This window comes from Podarcis pityusensis (assembly GCF_964106645.2).
Source record: "Podarcis pityusensis genome assembly, chromosome: 1".
Classification (NCBI taxonomy): domain Eukaryota; kingdom Metazoa; phylum Chordata; class Lepidosauria; order Squamata; family Lacertidae; genus Podarcis; species Podarcis pityusensis.
Window position 1 is genome coordinate 23,516,404 of NC_138028.1, and position 22,290 is coordinate 23,538,693.

Below are 22,290 nucleotides of genomic sequence, written 5' to 3' on the forward strand. Positions count from 1 at the left end.
GCATGTGATGTTATAAACCCCTAGAGAGAAGCTGATGCTGCAAAATTCCCATCTGGTTCACTAAGCACAACAGTTCCAAAGAGGGAGGGAGTGAGGGAGTTCTTGTCTATCATGCTTGATTCTGCCTTAGAGGGAGGCATTTGCAAACATCCAAGTCTGCCTCTTTCTTCAACCATCCCAGCATTTGGGATCCAAGTGTCCAAATGTGTCTCTCTGCATCACTTGGCCAGGTGCTCTTGCGTGGACCGGGATCTGGCAGGCAAGCAGTTGTTTGCCTAGTGAAAGCTGCTCTTCCCCATACTCACCAGCGTGTTGCTATGCAAATACCTCATTGAGCTTCTCCACGGATTGTCGCCTTGCTTATGGGAGGCAGTATTTAATGAGCACATGGCGTGATTTTCCCTTCCGACCAGCCTTTGTCGGACTCAAGAGCATTTTTGGCATGTTTTCATGGGTGTAGAGTTGTTTGGTCATGCAGGAAGAAACCAGTTCAGCGGTTGCTGTCATGGCAATGAGGTATTTAACCTAGGAGAAAGCCCCCCCCCCCAAAGAACAATTCCCTGATTCTTAAAAATAACACATAAACACATTTATTCAAAAGTTACAGCAACATCTGGAGGGCCACAACTTCCTTATCCTTGCGCTACATGAAGAGACAATATCGAAGTGGCCTCAGTGTGATACATCCCACAGGAGTTGCTTGTGACACCCTTGGGAGATTCATGATTCATACTTTCCACAGACATCTGCTGAAGTTTCTTGTTGCCTTACCCAGTATTTCTCTTCAAAGGGACTTTTAAAAATACACGTTTTGCTCAGATATTCTCACATCTAAATCACTGTAGCATAGATGCAGCCAATCCTTGATGGCAGCTGCTCTGTTGCTGTCAGAAGGGGAGCAAGTGTCTTTTGTTTTGAAACCGGCTCTTTCGAAGTGTGTGCTGGAAACAGTTAAAGCTGTCTTACTTCATTGCACGTGCAGTGTTTATATGTTGAGGCTGCAATCCTGTACCTGTAGCGAAGTCTCATTGAACCGAATGCATTGCATAGGATTGTACAGTGGTACCTTGGTTTAAGAACAGCTTAGTTTATGAACAACTTGGATTAAGAACGCTGCACACCTGGAAGTAGGTGTTTTGGTTTGTGAACTTTGCCTTGGAAGGAGAACATGTTCTGCTTCCTGTTGAGTGTGTTCCATTTGTAAATTGAGTCCCCCGCTGCTATGGGAAAGCAAGCTTTGGTTTAAGAATGCTTTTGTTTAAGAATGGACTTCCGGAACGGATTAAGTTCGTAAACCAAGTCACCAGTGTACAGCAATGCAATAAATTGGTGTGGCCTAAGCAAGTATGGGGACGTGGGTGGTGCTGTGGGTTAAACCACAGAACCTAGGACTTGCTGATCAGAAGGTCAGCAGTTCGAATCCCCGCGACAGGGTGAGCTCCTGTTGCTCGGTCCCTGCTCCTGCCAACCTAGCAGTTCGAAAGCACGTCAAAGTGCAAGTAGATAAATAGGTACTGCTCCGGCGGGAAGGTAAACGGCGTTTCCGTGCGCTGCTCTGGTTCGCCAGAAGCAGCTTAGTCATGCTGGCCACATGACCCGGAAGCTCCCTCAGCCAGTAAAGCGAGATGAGCGCCGCAACCCCAGAGTCGGCCACGACTGAACCTAATGGTCAGGGGTCCCTTTACCCCTTTACCTTTAAGCAAGTATGAGCTCTGTGAATCTATCTGTGTGCATGTGTGAGTGTCGCTACGGCAGGATAGAAAGCAGAAGCCGGAACCACTTAAAATAAAAAATTCACTCAAGCCAGCAAAGCCGGCAGATTTCCACTACAGCAGTGGGAAACGCAAACACCTATTTAAGGCTCAGGTATGAAAATACTCCTCCGGATTACTAAACTGAGTAAAATCAACAGATTCCTTCCTGATCCCTGTATTGTTATGAACCAAGATGTATTCAAAAATCTCCACCTCATGCATATATTTTCCATATTACAGCTTGGATACAAAGTGTTGCTGTTCCAGTGAAAGGAGCAGAGGAAGGGAACCTCTTTGGATACGAAAGGATTGTTTTTGATGGAGCAGATAAGCATTGCATTAGAAAGATGACACCCCCCCCCCCAAAAAAAGGTAGGAACATAGGAAGCTGCCTTATACAAAGTGCAACCATGGACCCATCTAGCCTAACGTAGTCTACGGCTGGTAGTAGTTATCCAGGATTTCAGAGAAGGGACATTCCCAGCCTCACCTGCCAGGAATTGCACCTGGAACATTCTTCAGGCCAAGCAAATGCTCCACCACCGAGCTACAACAATTTGCTCTTCAGTCTGTTTTCACAAGCTCTTTTGTCCTGTATCTTACTTTATTTATATCCTGCCTCTTCTCCCGGTGCAGGACCCAAGGCGGCGCACCACATTAATTAAAGCAGATACAGCTAGAACACATACAATAAATATTTGTTAAAAGCAAATAAATGAGCAGCCCTATTGAAAACAGCACTGGAGACGCTTAATGCCATTCTAAAGCACACATAAAAGTACAAGAGCTTCCCTCAGTAGGCCCTGCCACAACAGCCAGGTAGCAGGCAAAGGTCTGTCAGGACAAAAATCTTTGTATTTGCCTTATTTACCATGTTTCATAAGTAATTCTCTCCCCACCTCGCAATCCCTGTATAGGCTGTGTTTCTGAGCTATGAGACATCTTCCACTAACACTTGTGCATGAGTTAGTGTTTTTTTTTTTTATTATTATTATTATTATTATTATTATTATTATTTAGTTCCTTTCCTCTCAAAAGTGTACCAAAGCAAATTACAAAAACAGGTTGGCACTAACAACTGTTGCTCTCTCCACTCAGGGTCAAGCCCCAGGTCCTTCAGAGTTTAGGGCAGTTGGCCCTTGCTTACTTCCAGAGCATGCAACATCACAGTCACCCTGATCATAACAACCAGTAGGTAAGTCCATCCATCCTATTGCAAGAGGCAGCCTCTGGTCTCCCTTCAGCCTTTCCCCTGAGGTTTCTAAGTCGCCTGGGAGCTTGCAGCCTCTTACTAGCCTTACCTGTTTGCACCTGCAGCAATCCCAGATGATTATCGGTCAGTCAGTCTTGTAGCTTCTTCCCAACAAAGTGGTTTCAACCAAACATGTTCTACAATGCAACAAACTGCTTTGGAAGGTAGATGGAATATCCTTCATTACTGGACGGCTGCTTATCAGGGATGCTGTGGAATAGTTAATTTCTTGCATCAGCAGGGGTTGGGCTAGATGACTTTTGAGGTCCCTTGCACCTGTGTTTCTATGATTTCCAGCATGATCTGATGGTGGATAATGCAGTTCTGCTGAGGAAGCTAAACAGGACTGCTCCTGTTAAGAGGCCTGGGTGAATCAGTCATCTCAGACCTATTACATTATAAATTTAATAATAATCAGGTGGTGTCTATGAAGATTATAAATATAATAAGCATTGTTAGACTGAACCAGTCTAGCTTTGCATCTTGGCTAATCCTTTTTATATTTCCCATAGAGCCATTCCTCCCATTTCTGGTGTTCATGGTTGTGAGTGCTGTTGCTTAGGCAGCCAAAACAGAACTACTCACACAGAATAGGGAGGTATCAGCGGCCTCGGGGGAACCCAGTCTGTAGATTTAAAAATAAATAAATAAACTGGAAAATAACTCCCAAGCAAAAACAAAAACCCTCCCAAATGGCCCAATGAGGACTGAGCACGTTGCCTGTTGTTTAAGGATAGAAAACCAAGTCTTTCTTGCTGCAGTTCTTGTTCTGCTTAATATAAATTTCTGCATGGTCTGATGCTTAAAATGATCGAGCGATTGCCAGACAGGAATCCCTATCATTTGTGATCAGTATGTATCAGTAACATTTACAGTACTTGATGATTGAAAAGGAGTCATTGTTTGGAGTAGCAGCTGCTCTGAGACACAGGAGTGCATTTTCACCCATCACCTCACCTGCAGGGGCAACTGATGCCTCCACAAAGGCATGTTATAAGAAGGGGCTGTAGCTATCTTCACTAACACCAATCTTGTTTTCCTGTTCCTCCTGGAATGGAATGCTCCAAATGCTTTCAATGCTCTGTGTACTGCAAAGGGAGAGACCGTCACTTAATTCTGCCCACAGCATTGGCAAAGTCTTAAAACCTTTTCAGAAGCATCCCCTTGAAGGACAGAAGCAGGACAAAAAAAAATATACAGCCATGCAGAAGCTTTAGCTACAGCGCGCTATTATATTGCAGCAGAGAACTGGCAGAACTTGCTACGCCACAGCTTGCTGCCTGGGAGTGTTTGTTTGGCATGCCGGCTGTGTGCAATAAGCAAAGGCATGCAGCCTAGTAAGCTATGATCTGCTGCTTCCTAAAGCGCATGCCTATTTGGAAATACGACACATTTACCGTATTGTCTGTCTAACCACCAATATGGGCTGCAGATCCCTTAAATGCTGCTGCAGACCCGAAACCAAGAGGTCCTAAAACTAAATCCACTGAGCAGCTGTGAGTAAGCCAGTTATCTGGGACAACAATAGTGGCTTCAATTAGGAGTTGCTATAAAGCAGCGGTGGAGGACCTGTGGCTCTCCAGGTATTGTTGAGACCACAACTTTCATAATCCCTGAGCACTGGTCAGAGCTCATGAGAGTCCCAACAACTGCTGGGGAGACCTGAGGTCTTGTTGAGACAAGGAAGCATTCACCTGGTTCTTCATGTCTCTTTGGATTCCTGGTCTTTAGGAACGAGGATTCTACAGAGCTGCAGGAACCAGAGACGACTGTGTAGCATAGTTCCCTATTGAGGATTTGATGCCAAGATGCTGGTTTCTTCTAGTGAGAAGCGTCTTCTAGAGAACTTTCCCTGTCCTTCACTCTTTACTCACAATGTCCCCTATCTCCCCCAGTACAGACACATCTAGCCTAGATAATGCCGGAGAACATATTCTGGTGTGTATTTTTTTTCTTGCTACTGGTATTGCCCGAGCTCTATAATGCTATTGAACCCAACTTTCAAGTTCTGCAGAAACAAGCTTTAAAAATTAGTAGCTGAACAGGACATGCGGTGCTCAGGGTTTCAGTTCTCCCATCTCTTTCTGCCTCCCCAGGATTAGAAGTAGAAGACAAGACTGTGTGGCATAGTGGTTACAATGTCAGAATAGGGGTCTGGGAGACCAGGGTTCAAATCTCCACTTGGGCGTGACGTTGGCAGGGTGACCTTAGGCCAATCATTCACTCAGCCTAACCTACCTTAAAGGGTTGTTGTGAAGATAAAATGGGGAAAGGGAGAACCACGTACACCACTTTTAGCTCCTTGGAGAAGAGGGGTAAATGTAATAAATAAAATGAGGAAGAAATCCTGGCAGCCCCAGAGTTCAGCTTTTTTGTTTGAGGTCCTTCAGCGTGTAATTTGGATCTCTCTCTTGAAACAATACTGCATGTAAGGAAATTTGTATTTAAAAATTGCTCCTAGCACATTTGTTGGACTCCCATGTTGAAAGCTGTTCTGCCTGTTCCCCATTTCCACCCTCACCCAAATTCTTAATCATGCTTGATAACTTGCTTCCATGCATCTCCCAACAGGATGAGTGGTTAGTAATTTTTCATTTTATTTTTATTTTTGTGTGTGGAGGGGGGACACCCTCAAAAGTGCCCCTTTCTATATATATAAAAAGCCCAGCATTCCAGCTAAACACAGACGACAGGAGAAAAAACAGTGCCATTTCCCTGCAGACTACAGAACGCTGAGTTAGAATCAAGCCAGTTTTGTGAGCCACTGAATTAAGATTGTCATAAATATGAAAGGCAAGCACAAGTTCATTTATTTATAGCAAAGGTCTTGGGTTACAAGAGGTCAGTTCTTGCCATCTTGAAGAAACGTTAAACGGGTTAAGTTATTGCATACATGTGCATTATAATTTAGCAGCAAGTCATTCACAGAACACATTTATTTCCCCTTCCTACTGCCTTCTTTATTTAAATTTTTTGGTTTCGTCTCTCAAATTGTATATATATATTTATGTATTTATTTATATATATATATATATGTACGTATATAGATATATAGTTTCGGCTTTTACGAAGCATGTAACACCACCTTTAAGTTAATGGTCTTTTATTGGAAAAAAAGACTAGCATTTACAACTTGGAATGGACATAACTGTAATATCTTGAACAGCGATGTTGATAGTTGTGCTGAAGTCCACAGGCTACCCCGCCAGCTCCAAGTCTCATTACGGAAGGTTTTTTAAAAATGCAAAAGAGAGAAAGAAAGAGAGAGAGAGAGAGAGAGAGAGAGAGAGAGAGAGAGAGAGAGAGAGAGAGTTGTGTGTCCAAAAAAATGCTCCCGCCCCTTGATGGAGGTTCTCTTTTTTTTAAATAAAAAATAAAAGTTTTGTGAACGGTAACAGCCCAACACCCGTTTCACAATAGTGCAATGCAGACAATATTAAAACCAATGTTAACACAGACATGCCACCCATAACCTCCGCTGCATTTGGGGGTGGGGGGGGGAGGGACACTGCTTCTACATACAGGATAATCTTTTCCACCTTTGGGGGGGGGGGATTCCTTCTAAACATTTTGCATCCTTCAACTATTTTTGCTGCATACCATCCTGAGGTATAGACCAATTTGAAAATAAACCAGCTATGACAATTTTATAACTACAAATTGAGCTAGAATCCACTTTTGGACAAAAGAGTGGATGATTTTTTTATTTTTTTTTAAGATTTGGTGTTTTTTTTCCTCTCTTTTTTTTAAAACTGTTTTAATACAAACGTCTGACTGTGCTCAATTGTCAAGCTGCATGCATGAAAAACTGGCCAGCCCAAACAGTGTAATAGTCATTAGCAAATGGAACTTTGAGGAGTTCACTAAGTGCTTTCTTATTTTTAAAAGGTAGTACAATTATTTATATTGGAAAAAACTGATAAGTTTAACTCGATCTTTTTTGGGAACAGGACCACCAACCATTACATGCAGTTTGTGGACAGAAGGTATTTTGACATTCAGTTTTGCTATACAGAAACAGAATGAATAAATGAACATTATTATTTTTTTTGCAAGAGGTAAGTAAAAGATTCAATTTGATTCTTCTAGAGGAAAAAAAAGGTGAAAGGAAGTCTCTTCATTTTGCAGTCATCATCTGTACGAATTCTGAAAGAGACAAAAGAAATCCCACTACTTTTAATGCATTTTGAAAGCAAGTACTATAAATAGCTTTTGGCAAACACTGAAATTATGGGACAAGCAAGGAAAGTAGCAACCTACAGCTTCTAGTAGGGCAGGGTTTCCCAAATCTGGGTCTCTAGCTGTTGCTGGACTACAACTCCCATCATCCTTAGCTAGCAGGACCAGTGGTCAGGGATGATGGGAATTGTAGTCCAAAATGATCTGGAGACCCAGGTTTGAGAAACACTGTTCTAGGGCATTGATGGGGAATCACTGGTCCTCCAGCTATTGCTTGTCCACAACTTCCCTCACCTCCAACTTGCCATGCTGACTAAGGTAGACAAGAGTTGACATCCCACAACATCTGGAAGGCCCTGTGTTCCTTATGCCTGCACAATGCTAATAAATAGCTACAGAGGAAACCACACCTCACCTTCATAGTTGACTTGTCCATCTCCATCAATATCTGCTTCTCTGATCATTTCGTCTACTTCTTCATCCGTTAGCTTCTCTCCTAAGTTTGTCATAACATGACGTAGTTCTGCCGCACTGATGTAACCATTGCCATCCTGGAAAGACAAGTGACAAGGGATTGAGATTACAGTAAATATTTTTTTAAAAACCCAGTAGAGGTTGTCACCCACTCTGAACTTCTCAAGCCAGCCCAGAACCTATATCGTAGGTGGGATGGACACACAGCCTGACCTGCCTATGCTTTAGGGCAAGAATTTGATGCCTTGTGCATGGGTTGTGCATGCAAGTTCCACTTTGATTGCCCTTATTCCTAAGTAAGGTTTGCCCACTTAAGGTTGCACAACTATCTAGAGAGCAATGCAATTCTACCTTCTAAAATGATAGCCTGAGAAGAGGTAGGTGGTGATTATGATTAATTATTACTCCTACTCCTACTACATTCCTATCCCACTTTTCATCCAAGGAACTAAGCAACTGAAGTCTGACTCAACAGGCTGCAGTCCTCAAGCCACTTATTTTTGTTACCTTGATGGAACAGTTCTTTAGGAAACAAGATTTAACATCAATGATTCTGTCCACAACCTCTATGCCTGCCTTATGGAGCTATCTCTAGTATGGAACCACTTAAGAAATGTCAAGAAAGCCCTTGAATAATCATTTAACAAAACGCTTTGATGCAAGGGAAGCTGCTGGGATTATTGTTTTGCTTCATTTGGTGGGAGGTTCCCACTCCCCACTCCAATCTACAGGCAAGTCCGATAACTAGTAAAAGCTGGGAAAGGTGAAATATTCCCCACAACTCCCACTCACAGGGAACAAATCAAGTGTGTGACAGAATAAGATCATGGAAGCAAATAACCCTGAAAGTATTGGGGTCACATCCCAATTTGGCTCACACAATCAGCTTCAGGATGTTCACAAAGACTTAATATTTTTCTTTTTGAATGTCAGCCACAAGCCAATGGCATCACTAACCACTTTTGAAATCCCCTGAACTTGTTTTTAAAACAGGATTCATGCAGCATGGTAAACTGCTATTAAAAAAACACACGATCCAGAAGTCCTGCTGGGTATATATGGCACTAATCATGTAGTTCCTCAGATTTTTGCCCTCTATTTAGCAGGACATTTTATTTAAGCCAGAACCCTGCATGATATCTGGTATACCAACAATACAAAGAAGTCCAGAGTGTTGGGTGGTGTTTTTTTTAATTACTAAAAAATCAGGGCAAATTTGCATTGTTAAGTCATTGGCCCATTTCAGACGTGAGATCATGGTTTGGGAGGAGCCTTTAACACATCGATACAGGGGAATTTGCTCCAGGAGAGGCACTACATGCAGTGGGGACCAGATGTTCAAATTTAGGCCAGGGAGACCAGGCCTCAGTTGTTTACACAGCCACAACCCTCCACGGGGCATCCATGGGGAAATTACCCCCTCTCAAAGTAACCTCATTCAATGGGATAAATATTGACACAACAAGCTTTCCTCCTCCCTTACTTAAAATTCAGCTGAGTCTAAAGGGAAGTCATTTCACACATTACAGAGCAACAAACGGAACAATTTGCCACATAGCATGTACTCATGAAACATCAGCCAATCCTGGTTGTCTGACATTTGTCATGTTCTATATTTTTGTAGCTGCACATCTCAAAATGGTTGTGTGACGAGGTCCTCCTTCAAGCTCTCCAGAATGCCTTTTGCCCTTGCAGTGGGAATTGTAATGTGCTTGGTACACAGACATTTTATCGTTCCCAAAAAAAGCTGGCTTGGTAAATTACACCAAGTAAGTAACCCAGTAGAAATTTGATTATGGCCTTCTACATAAAAAGCCATTGATGTATACTGAACCTTATGAGGGTCTCTGTGTGTGTGTGTGTGTGTATTTTTCAACTGCATTCAGCAACTGAGAAAACTCCTTATTTTTGCTGTAACCAAACCAACAACTCAGACATCCCAAGCACCCAGTTAATGCCTCCAAAATATACCTTGTCAAAGACTCTGAATGCCTCACGAATTTCTTCCTCGCTGTCTGTGTCCTTCATTTTTCGGGCCATCATGGTCAAGAACTCGGGGAAGTCAATAGTGCCATTGCCTTTAAAATAAAAATGGGGTGGTGGTGAGAAGAGAATAAATTATAGCAAAACTTATTTTTAAAAAACTTTATTAAAAAATGGCAAACACACTCCTTTTCCTTTTATGACAACAGAGTTTGCTTTCAAAGTTAACAAATCTCAACTTGTTTACCAGGAACAGGGGTGGGGAACATTTTTTCAGCCTGAACACAACATTCCTTATTACATAGACTTCCAGTGAGCCATGGACCAGAGGTGGGTAAGGCCAGGAGCAAAAGTGGGCAGAAAAATGGATATTCATTTTACTTCTGTACCAAGCAAGCAGAATTATCAGAGTCCAAGGACCCATTCTAACTAGGCAAAAGCACTCAAGGAGGGTGCAAAGGAAGGAGGGTGTGACCTGGAGAGAAGGGGGTGACTAGGGAGAGACCTGAGGGACAAAGAGGTCTAGAGAACTGCATTCAGCCCCTGGTCCTGAGGCTCCACATCCCTGTCCTAAAAGCATGGTTGCTCTGTTAATATATGTGAATGAGACCAGCCTAACTTGATTTAACATCCTTTGCAGTTGGTTCACCTTCCAAGAGGATTCTTCTCTGGACTGCCATTACAACCTGAAACTCCAGCAAACTTGGAGCTACTTTTAATTCTTCTCATTGAATCACTACCGCGAGTCAAGTTGGTAGCTGGTGTATTTAATATACAGACACTACTTAGAAGTGCTGTGAGGGCTTTACAGCTTACAGTGTCCGTTGAAAGACCAGGTATTGATCTAGACATGTAATAAGCTGGGCCTCTTCCGAAGGACTCTTTAAGATTGTTCAAGAGGTGTTACAATGCATTTTGAATTGAGCTATTGTTTGGAGAATACAATGCCAACAAATAAACTCTCTAGTGTTGTCACCTCCTGCCCATTAGGGGCACTCCTGCAACTTCATACGCTCCAATAGGTTTTAGAGCCAGAAGCGATAGCTTCCATCTCTACTATTAAAATCTTGCATTGAGGTCCTGCTTCCAGGTTTCCCACAGGTATCTGGTTGGCAACAGTGAGAACAGAATGCAGGACTAGATGGGTCAATGGCTTCACCAAGCAGGCACTTATGATGTTCAACAGAACACAGAAGCGGGCAACAATTCTATTGCCAACACCCAGAAATAGGTATATGTTCTTTGGCTGCCCTTAAAAATATTTTAATATTAAATATTTATATTTATTAAATATTTTAATATTAAAAATATTAATATTTTTTGGAAGCCGCCCAGAGTGGCTGGGGAAGCCCAGCCAGATGGGTGGGGTATAAATAAATTATTATTATTATTATTATTATTATTATTAAAAAGGGGCAATACTATGACCATTTCGCTTAGCACCTGACTTAACACGCTCCATGCTTTCAGCAGCAATTTGCTGAACAGGCCCACAAAATCCCAAGAAATTCCCTCAAATTAAGCTCTACTCTTTTTAGTAGAACTGATGCCAACTGAACCATTTCTTAAATAATGGTTGTTGTTGAATCCCACTGGGGATAGGATGTGTTAGTCAAATGTTAGCGATGGGTAATCTGTTTATGGTGTCGATAGCAAGACGTAAAACCTCTTTAAAAATAAACTTTAAAATACGGTATGTGTAACACCAGCAGAATGTTTATATATCTCTATATATATATTCACAATATGCATATACACAACAGATATAATACTTGGAACTGGAGTTGCTAACATATACTCTTGGGCATCATGTCACCCTCCGACACCCCCACTGCTACCCACAAGGGATATCCTGAGGGATAGCTCAGTTAAGAGCATGAGACTCATCTCAGGGTCATGGGTTTGGAGACTCAATCTCAGGATCATCGGTTTGAGCCCCATGTTGAGTGAAATATTCCTGCATTGCTGAGGGTTGGACTAGATGATCCTCGTGGTCCCTTCCAGTTCTAGAATTCTGTGATACCCCTCCAGCATTTTTGTTTTATGAGTTGGAAGTAGCAGGGGAGGAACTGCCTGCTTTTTGCTGCTGTTTTATTTGTTTGGGGGAGGGGTATAACTGTATTGCAATGAGGTTCTGAATGCAGCCAGTTTTTCTCCTGTGAAATGGGTATTTGTGGTGCACATTAACAGTCTTAGATTTTCCAGGCGGGCCCCTGGCCCAGGAAGGTTGGGGACCCATGATTAAGAATATACGAAACATTAGCACATAATAAGGCATCTGGGATCACCTCCAATTAGCCTCTGTGATACCGCCTGGGATCTTAGTCACTAAGTTCTTGCACAACACCCATGTGGTTTCAACATGGACTTGTTCAGGAGGAATTTCTCATATATATTTTTGGTTCCCCTCCTTCCAGGTGTTTCTTTTTAGGAGGCTGAGACTAGAGGATCATAGGGTAGGTGCCAGAAAGCATTGGAAGGGACATCAAAGGTAGTCTATAGTCTACAGCATTCCTCATAGGTAGTCATCCGGACTCTGCTTAAAAAACTATTAGCAAAGGAGAGCCTGCCCCACTGTCAATCAACTCATACCGCTGGAGGAAGAGAACACAGGCTGAAGAAAGAGCTGTGAGAGGAAGGGGGCTCTTTTCCCATTATTTGGACCTGATGTACCTGAACTGAGTGTGAAGAGTGCAGCTGAATGGGACATAGCTGCGGGCAGCCTGAGGAAGTACCATCCACCTTGGGCCTGCCCATAAAATGCAAATCTAGAGTAAGAGACCAGGGTGATGTCTGCTGTTTCCAGGAACCCTTCTCATTGTGAGACTTTTGTGGGTGAGCTGAGAGTTTGTTTGGGCCTTGGGTGAGAACTCGAAGGCTGAGAGGGAAGGTATGTCAGAAGGAGAATGAGTTGATTTATAAATATTAGTAACTTTATATTAATGTAACATTTTATATGAAACTGCATATTTTTGTAATATTTTGTTTTAAATTTTCTGTTATTGCTTCAGTTTTTTTGTACACCACTTAAAAGATATTCTTAATATACTAAGTGGTACAGAAATTAAATAATAACATTGGGAAGTTATTCCTAATGTTTAACTGAAATCCTCTTTCTCGCCATCTGAATCCACAGGTTCAGTTCCAACCCTCTGGAGCACCAGGAAACAAATTTGTTTCATCATTCATTTCTTCCTTTACTCTAGAGGAGGGGTGCCCAAACTTTTTTCAAAGAGGGTCAGATTTGATTAAGTGAACATGTGTGAGGGCTGAAGTTGTTGAGCTTTTTTTACAATTTTACCCCAGAGAAAACCGGCCAGGGGGCCAAATTAGGCCCCCAAGATGGACTTTGGACGTGCCTGCTCTAGACCTTTGGCCCTCCCAATTTTGACTGGACTGCAACTCCGATCATCCCTGGCAACTGGAGTCAAGCAACATATGGAGAATCACAGGTTAACCACCACCCCCTGCTTTGGACCAAACAAATTCGACTCATTCCACCTTTCCTCACAGAACTTGTGATCCTGATGGATCAGGTCAATGGCCCATTTAGTTCAGCATCCTATTCTCAACAGTAGCCAACCAGAACTTCCTCTCCAGAAAACTCACCAACTTTGTCACTCTCCTCCAGGTAAATTATATTTAATATATATCCTTCTTAAACTGCAGGACCAAGAACTAGACGCAGAATTCTGGATGAGGTCTGACCAAAGAAGAATAGAGGAGTACTAATATGTCACCTGATCTGGACAGTATCAAGAAAAGTAATGGTACCACTATATTTTACTGTGAGCCAACCTAAAAAGAGAGAAATTCCCAGTAGACATATATATATCCATATACCTGGTTCACCTAAAATGCCACCATGATTTATGTACGAATTACCATTTATTAAGTCATGGCTGTACTTCTCAGGAGCTTAAAGGCATTCTGAACAAGAAAGCCAGTGTTTCATAGGATTTCTACAACTAAGCATTTCCAAAATTGAGGCTTCTATGTTCATGCAGCAATGGTAAGAAGTTCACCTCTTCAAAATGCTTACCATCAGCATCTACCTCATTGATCATGTCCTGTAGCTCTGCTTCTGTTGGGTTTTGACCCAGCGACCTCATGACTGTCCCAAGTTCTTTTGTTGTGATGGTGCCATCACCATCTTTGTCAAATAGAGAGAAGGCTTCCTTGAACTCTGGAGGACAGAAAAAAGACCCGTCGCAATTTAGCACCGTGGCTGACACAAGGGCATTATCAGCTGTAAACTGCTTAGTTCAAGCAATGATCCCCACAGACAAATTAAAACCACGTTCAACCTTGTTGATAATTTACATATGCAAATCTGGTTTAAGAATATACAGACCTACATTACTGGACACCAACACTGCATAAAACTGTTTTAATACCTTGCTTGGAAGTATCAATTTGCTTGTCCTGGGAATGCTGTTTGTTGTTGGGAATAAGTGAGAGCCAACATGGGATGTAGTCTGTCCCAACATGGCAGCCTCCAGATGTTTTGCAATACAATTCCAATCAGACAGCATGGCCAATGATGATGGTAGTCCAAAAAAAGGAGGGCACCAGACTGGTGTTTCAAAAACCCCACTCAGCCATGAAGCTTACTTGGACCAAACTCCCTCTCTCAGCCCGACCTATGTTATATGGGTGCTGTGCAACTAACTCCCATGTTCTGAGTAACTTGGGGAAGGTGGGATACTGGTGTGAAAAAAACTGTTATGGCATTACAGACTGCTAGGCAGAAGAGTAAATCTCCAATGGCAGTGTTTGCACATAACACTAACCAATGTTTTGTTTTAATCAAAGTTTATTCAACTGAAGTGGCTTCATAGATGACCAAACAAACCTTGTCTTGTTTCTCTAAGGTTTGTTTTGTTTCTCAGCAGCTCATGTCTCATCCCTTTGTAGGTTGGTAAGGATCTGAGGTGGGGCAGCCAAAAAACAGGGTGAAACAAAGCTGCTGGGTCCAAACCAAAACTTAAAAACAAGCCATAGTTTGTAAGCCAACAACAAACCACTGTCATTTGTTGGCAGAAAGCAGATCATGGTTAGTCTGCTTGGCTAGGCTCACACATTCAAACTGACTACAAGCAATAGCCTAGTGTTATGTGGTAACCAGGGCACGGTTATGCCAAACTCCTTCTGTAACCATTAGCAACCTCTGTTCAGAGTCAATGTCTCTCGGGTTAACATCTTTTTTTCCTCCCCTAGTTCATGTCAGTTGTTCAAATAATACAAGCTCCCCATTGTTATGAACTGCAGCACATTAACCACAATTTATTTCTTTAACCAGCCAGCATAATTCTTCAGCATACAATGCAGCACAGAGAGTGTGCGTTAAAAGTAATTTCACAACACCCACCTCAAACCCAAAGCCTGTCAGGTTGAAAGACAGCGGAGAACCTTATAAGCAATCATGGCCAAATGGAGATTTGAACCCAAAAAGTCTGTCACATCCCAAACCATTCACTATGGTTCAAAATGTTCAAGTCAGTAAGTCCAGTTTTCTGTAACTGATGAACAGGAATTGTCTTTATGGTGAGACAAGCTGTCAATTAACACTGAGCTCTTAAGTCTTTAAACAAAACAAAAACCATCTTTCTTTCTTTTTTAAAAAACTAACGTTGTCTTTGATTAAGACCAGCTGTTGCACTCAAGATATGGTAGACATGATTATGTAAAGGCCTTTGCACCACTGATATTAAACAACAATACTTAACATTTTAAGAATATTTTCATAGTACTCAGTATAACACAATCCTTAGAACAACCTAGCAAAATGGGTTTCTAATCTCTGTACGCTGCAGGGCAGGGGATTGGGCAGCAGGGCTGGAGAGGTGTACCCAAGTAGACTCATAGCAGGCTTCGGAGTTCAGCCACTATACTACATTACTTGGAGCAAATTGTACCAAGCTGGAGGAACTATTAAGTATACGTTAATAAGCATGTGTCTCACATAACACACATCATCAAACCAGCAATGCTTGGGTTCCGACCGCATGAGCTACCATGTTTTTAGTCCAGGGGTGAGCATACGTTATATGGTGGTCTACTAGTGAACCACTGGCCAATTTTTGTTGCTGGGGTTCTTGCAAAAAGTTCCGGACAGGATGGACTCTCGACTTGGTCCAGCAAGGTGCTTATGTTCTTTGGTAACAGTTCATCATCAGGTCTTTTAGAGAAGTGCCAAAACCCACTGGCAGAGCACATGCTCTGCATACAAAAAAGATCCACTCTAAATCCTTGGAATCTCAAAGCAGGGCTAAGAAAGACGCCAACCCCCCGAATCTGAAAGAGAGCCACTACTGTTCAGAGCACTAGGCTAAAGTGACTAATTGTCTGATTTTATTTTAAACAGTTTCCTATATAACTGTTTAAAAGATCCTGAATATGCATAAAGGTTCTAGCAATCTCAGCCTAACAACGTCAGCGTCGTCATCCAACAATGTTTCAAGTCAACTCATGGCAGAGGTGAGGACTGAACCAAGGACATCCAAATTCATATCATAGCTCAGTCTTCTAGCCACCATGCTACATCAGCTTGTGGGGCTGACAAGAATAAAATGCATAGGGATGGAAAATGGATTAGAGGGGAGGAAAAGAAGAAGACAGCCCACACTTGGTCTAGTTCAGCCTCTGCCAACCAACAGCTATGCTGGCTGGGGCTGATGGGAGTTGTAGTCCGAAATGTTGGGAGGGTGGCAGGTTGACTGAGGCCGTGCAGTGCAATTGCCCACAGGACTGTGCAATAGCCTTCCTCTAGTCCTAGTCCTGCACAAACAGAGCAGAAACTATGGTTTGATTAAGCCTGGAATTAAGTTCCATGTGGGAGGAGAAGGGAATTTGCAGTTCTCCAGTCCATGCTCTGAGGATTGCCCAAATGCAGCCAACATCATGTGCTGTATTTAATATTGTGGGTTGCCAATTGGACTCAGGAACTGGCAAATTAGATCTGGGGAAAGCCAGTCTCCTGTACTCCCCTGAGTGATCCTTATGCACTTTGAGTGATTTTGTGCTTGCTTTGTGTAGCTTCTACGTATCTGAACTTTCAAATTAGTACCTATTTCATGACTACCAACTGGCAAGTGTAACTGCCAGCTCCTGGGCATTTTATCTTCAAGTAAGTGATTATTTTGTTATTTTCGTTATTGCACATTTACAGAAAGAGTTAAACAAATCCATCTATTTCTCTCCTTGGGTTGTATCCAAGTAAATTCTACTCAGAGTAAACCCACTGACACTAATGGACCAAAGTTATTCACATCAAAGGGTTTACTCTTGTGTAGAACTAACATTGGCTGCAACCATTTTTCTTGATCCAGATATAATTGTATCGTGCACAAGAAGAGGACAAGAGATGCATGATCAACCAGTATGTTTAAATGACAACAGTAATAAAGTGATATATTATGTTCAAGAAACATAGTACAAAGTGGGAAACATTTTCCTGCCCATTTTTTTAAAAAAACAAAAAATCAACCTACTCAGATAGGAATGTACCATCCTGAGAAACAGCCAAGCGATAGCAGCCACCAAGAATGTTCTGCAATATTTTTGTATTCAGAATAGGTTGCTAGGCCAACAGAAACCATCTCCCTCCATTTAGGATACTTACCAGCAATCTGTTCTTCGGTCAGCTGATCGGCCTACGTAAAGAATAGAAAAGTATTTCAGAACATTGTTTTTACCTGTAGCTATGTCAGTCAAAACCACAAGATGCAATTGCAATTCAGAGGCAAGATGGCATAATGTTATGTTAATGTTTGGCACATCCAGAAGCGATTGGCAACAAATCATCGCTCTGTCCGCTAAAGGGAGAACAAACAGGATTGAGGCAGCACAGCAGGAGTGTGCACAGGGTGCCCAGCCAGAATGGTAGCTTGCCAAGACAGGGAAGCAAGAACCTGCTACATCAGTGATCAAGGAACAGATCCTACCCAGATTAATTTCATATCATGGTTTCATTACAGCCAAGAGGCCGCTAGACTTAGCATGATGCAATGCATGATGTGGGCCATCTAGCAATGCTTAATCCTTCAGGTGCTCCCTCCAAAAACTGACCACAGTCAGACATATTCAGGACTAATTTAAAAGCTTGTTTTCCGTTTTTGGATAAAGTCTTAATTTTAAGGCAGCTGAGGGTGCCTTTGGCTGACATTCGCACTCTGCATACTCAGATATCACGACAAACACAGGATTGCGTTTTAGCAGGTCAGTGTGCTGATGAGTACAGAGCACAAGCAGCATTTAGAATAACTACGAAGTCTGTCAATTTCAATGGGACGTGCAAATTATGTACTGAACTCTGGCAAAAGCAGGAAAGAAAAGCTTAACTTGGGCTCCCAAGAAATAAATTTGCCTTCCTGTAGTCTTGAAAACCGCTTCCTTCACCTCACATAGGTGTCTTGACACTGCCAGGGTCAAACCCCACCAAGACAGTTCAGACAGACACAGCTAAATGGCTGCTGCGGGTGGGCTTTGAAGATATACGTCAAAAACACAGCTGCGGTTTGGAAGCCTTTGTTGGCAACCACCGATTTGCCAATGCAGTGGCTCGCCATTGAATTAAGGTCATCCCAAAGGAGGCTTTTCTATTCTTTTTTTTTTTTAAGCAAGAAACAAAAAACTCAAAGCATTTGTTGCTGGCACCTAAAAGTGAAACCCTGTCCTATCTCCACCCAGAACTCCAGCACTGGATTTCCCTCCAGTGAGGCAAGTTGACATAGTGATTTACATAACATATCAGAGCAATGCAGAACAGGAAACAGGGCCACACCTAATAGGGAGGAAAAATGATGCAAATCAACAGACGCGAGAGTGTAGGAAACACTCTGCCTGATATGTGAAGGATAATAATCTAGGTTTTGTACTTGCAAGTTGCTACATTATGCAGCATCCTTGTTTGCCAACCTTTTTTGGTTGGCAGGCACAAAACACAGAGTGCCGTGGCTATGGCCCGATAGCCAATATTGCCTAGAAGCAGCCACCCCACCCATCCAAGTAATTAAGGAGGAAGGGGGGGGGAACTGTCGGTTCTGGTGATGTCACCCTTCCTAAACAGGATGAAGGGGGAGCAGGAGATCCACCATGCGTGGCCCATATTCATATCTGGCCATGCAAAATCTTATCCTCTCCGCTCCAGGAAACCAAAGCAGAGATTTCCACCCAGAGCACATATACACACACACACCCCAAGACGTCACAATATTGCAGCAAATATCTGGTGCCTTGCTGTGGAAAGAAAGAAAAAGAGGGCCAAAGACTGAATGAAAAGGTCACAACCTAATAAATGCTCTTGGGGGGGGGGGACCCTCAAGTCAGCATTGGATGAGGTTAAATCAAGTTGCACAGAGAAACAAAACAAAAAATGGCCCAGAAAGTAGTCCACTTCCGTGGTGCAAAAGAGGAATAAAGGCTTCCCCTTAAGCAGCTACTGCACAAGCAATAAATCTGTTTGTTTGACACTAACAGGAGTCCACTGGTGACCCATCCTTTTCGTGGCACCCCCTTCTTGCCAATTATGCTTCTAACACACTTTCCTGTACGCAGATCATGCACCTTCCTTCTCACGCCCACCTAAACCTTATCCGAATCCTCCTGAGGTAGCAATTTCATTTCAGTGTCTTCCTTGAGGCTTACAGGAAACTGATTAATAGAGTCCCTATTAAAACCACCCCAGCTTTTCACCTGCTACTCTCGCTGCCTCTTGGGGTCAGGGTGGAGACCGGAGAGGAAGAAGAGGTGGAGAAATGATGTAATGCTGCCATCAACCAAGGCTTTTTAAGCACTGCTGCGTTTGAGGGGCTTGGGGAAAGGGGTGGGGGAGAAGGAGAAACAGCGCAATAACTGCAGATGTTCCCCCCTGCGCAGTGCAGCTGGTGGAGGAACCGGGATTGTTCCCATCTTCCTTCTGAACTGCCATCTCCTTCTAGCAAGCATGGAAAATTTTCCAATTTCCCCACCCACCAAGGGGAAAGGGGTGATCTCTGTCTGCAATAGCCTCATATATTCCGAAATCTTTTATATTTGTGTTAAGGTAGGGAGCCTTGCCCCCATCTGCAGCCACAGTTATGCCATGCACTGAAGATCACACCCTTGCCTAATGCACTTGGCATAGACCCTGGGAGGGAAAATAAAAAGTCGTCATTTCACTCATTAGCACAGGCAGAAAAGGAACCGGGAGAGAGGGGCTGCAGAGTCCAACCGAGGGGCGCTTTTTCTTTTTCTAAGGCAAGTGTTTTGGTGTCCCTGGTCTGCAGTAACTGGTCTTGTGTCCCCAGGAAGTCAGACCGCGCCGGAATCTGTATTCCCCAATCTCCCCCTTGCGATTTTCCACGCGGGTGACAGCTTCGATTCCTTCTCAGCTCAGCTCCCCGATCCATCCTCAGCTGCAAAGAAGGAACCTTGCATCGACTCTTCTGGGACCCATCCAACTAACTACAAGCAAGCTATAAACATAAACACCCCTTTTCCCGTGCGGGGATGGAGGCCGGGGGGGTGGGGGGTGGAAGAAAGACTCGCGCCCCAGGCAAGGCGCAGGCCACCGCCTCCATCCTCGGAACCCTCTGCCCACGGGCAAGGCGCGGGCGCAAACACTCATGGAGTGGGGTGTCGGCGGGGGCAGCGGCAGCACGGCGCGCCTCCCGCGCACGCTGCCGCCCTCTCCGCCATCTGCCCCGGAGCGCATGCAAAGCGGAAAGAAAATAAACGAAGCCGAGCAGGTCTCGCTCTGCAGGCAGCAGCGTCCCTGCCCCGGCTGCTTCTCGGAGCCTTTCCAAACCGCGCGATCGGTGGCCTCTCCAGCATCCCCACCCAGCCTCCGGAGGCGCGAACTGCGAGGAACCCGGCTTGAATTCATCATGCATGGGGGCAAAGCAGAGCGCGCCAGTTCCGGGCAAGCGGCTTCTCTGAAAGACAGGAACCGGCCGCAGCCCCGGGTTTTTATTCCCCTCCCTTCCTTTTGCTGCGGAGAGGAAGCGAGAACTGCAACGAGCCCCGGAGCTGGGAAGAAGAGGGCGCGTGGGTGGCTGAGTTGGAGGGTGAAGATTTGGGTTGGGCATGAAGGATCAAGGGTCGGGAGCGAAAGCGCAAGTCAGGGCTCCCTCGCCACCCCCCCCCCCTTAGGACATCCGAGCAGACCCCGCAGCACAGGCAGCCGGGAATGGGGTGGGGGAAGGCAGGCGAGAGAGACCACCGATCCTGGCCAGCTGTGCCCAAAGGTGGTCGGCGATCCAGCTGCGCCGCAGCCCGCCCGCCTCCCACCCTTCAAGGCGAAGATCAGCCACACGAGCTCGCCAGCCGAGCTCCGGGACGCAGGCCTGACCGAGTCCCCGGCGCAGCCGCCGAAGCTGGCAAATGCACGGGAGCGGCAGGGTGAGAAGAAGCCGGGCTCCGGTTAGGCTCCCGCCAGCAGCAGCCAAGAGGATCCCCCCGCAACACCAACTTCCGAGAAAGTAAAAGGGGGAAAGGAAGAAAGAAAAGAAAAAAGCGCAAGCCGGCCACCTCCATCGCGCCCAAGCCGATCCAGATGCTCTTCGTCCATTTTTGCAAAACTGCGAAACGAAGCCAGCCCGCGAGCGCTCCAGGCTAGCTCCAAAGCAACCCGGAAAATTATCGATTGCCTAAATCAGCGCCTCTCCTCGCAGGTCCAAAGCTACCTACCATTGCGGCTGGTGATGGCGCTTGTCTGTGCACGGGCGAAGGTGCCGAAGGCGGGCGGCTCTCAGCTCTCGCTGCCTCCTCGCTTCGCCAAAAATGCTGTAGGTGTGAGGCTGCGCAGCGCGGTTTTTATACGGCGCGCTGTATCCCTCCGCCGGAGCAGCGCCTTTTCCCCCCCTCTCCCTCCCGGGACTGGGGCATGTGGCAGCAGAGTGACTGCAGCAGGCAGCCCTGCCCCCCTCCCCTCCCCACACCCGCCCAGGCCCCTCCCCCGCTCCCTCCCAGCCGCCAGCCCAGCTGGCAGGCGGCGAGGAGGAGGAGGAGGAGGAGGAGGAGAGGGGTAGCTGGGCGCGCGCTCCATCTCCCTCCAAGGAAACGGCGGGCAGCAGCAGCAGCAGCCGGCGCATTGGCTTCGGAGCGCCTGCCAGGGGTTGCAGCAGATGCTGCTCACGGCTTAGGCGGCTTCCGTGTTCCTGCTTTGGTCCGAGAGGCCGAGCTGTTCCGCAGCAGGCAGGGAGAAGGGCAGGCTGTGTGTCTGCTGCTTCCCTCGGAAGCCGGGAGGTGCGGAAGCCTGGCAATAAAAACAAGAGCGAAAAGGGGCCTGGCGAGGATGCGTTTGGGGCCGGCCCTACTGTTAGGCAGAGTGAGGAGGAGAGATCTTGAGGCGACTGGTTTGAGGGTGGAGGGAGGGCAAGAAAAGGAAGCAAATTGTTGCCTAGTTCACTTATTGTTTCTGGAGTTTTGCTCCCAGGCAGGAGGAGAGGAACCTGTGGGAATTTTGTTTCCTTTAGGTTAAGGTGCCCAAATGAACTTGGCAGACCTCCGGTTGTATTGTGCACCTTTGCACCTTGACTTGGAGGAGGAGGGTAGCTGTTCTGCCTCAGGTAGCAAAATGTATTGGGCCTGCCTTTGTGTAGCTAGAATAATAACGATCATTATGATCATTTGTGTAATAAAACACTGCAAGGCTGCACACTAACT

General features: G+C 44.8%; 1 protein-coding gene across 2 annotated transcripts; it reads right to left on the reverse strand.

Moving 5' to 3' along the window:
• Positions 1-5,793: 5,793 nt before the first annotated feature.
• CALM1 (calmodulin 1) lies at positions 5,794-21,467 on the reverse strand. 2 transcript variants are annotated; one of them, XM_080993223.1, is made up of 6 exons: positions 21,313-21,467; positions 17,267-17,297; positions 13,685-13,828; positions 9,631-9,737; positions 7,601-7,736; positions 5,794-7,152 (listed from the first exon to the last, which is right to left on the reverse strand). In XM_080993223.1, the coding sequence occupies exons 1-6, from the start codon at positions 21,313-21,315 to the stop codon at positions 7,124-7,126; spliced, it is 450 nt and encodes a 149-aa protein (XP_080849349.1). In that variant the 5' UTR covers positions 21,316-21,467; the 3' UTR covers positions 5,794-7,123. The 2 variants fall into 2 exon arrangements, with proteins under 2 accessions (XP_080849349.1, XP_080849350.1); XM_080993224.1 differs by lacking the exon at positions 17,267-17,297 and having other exon boundaries at positions 21,313-21,451.
• Positions 21,468-22,290: the final 823 nt, after the last annotated feature.

What these genes read in the sequence shown, in the direction of transcription:
- CALM1 (XM_080993223.1), bottom strand. An exon ending in GACCGAAGAACAGATTGCTG is followed by an intron (nt 13,829 to 17,266) that starts GTAAGTATCCTA and finishes TCTGTCCTCCAG; the next exon opens with AGTTCAAGGAAGCCTTCTCT. An exon ending in TGGACAAGTCAACTATGAAG is followed by an intron (nt 7,153 to 7,600) that starts GTGAGGTGTGGT and finishes TGTCTCTTTCAG; the next exon opens with AATTCGTACAGATGATGACT.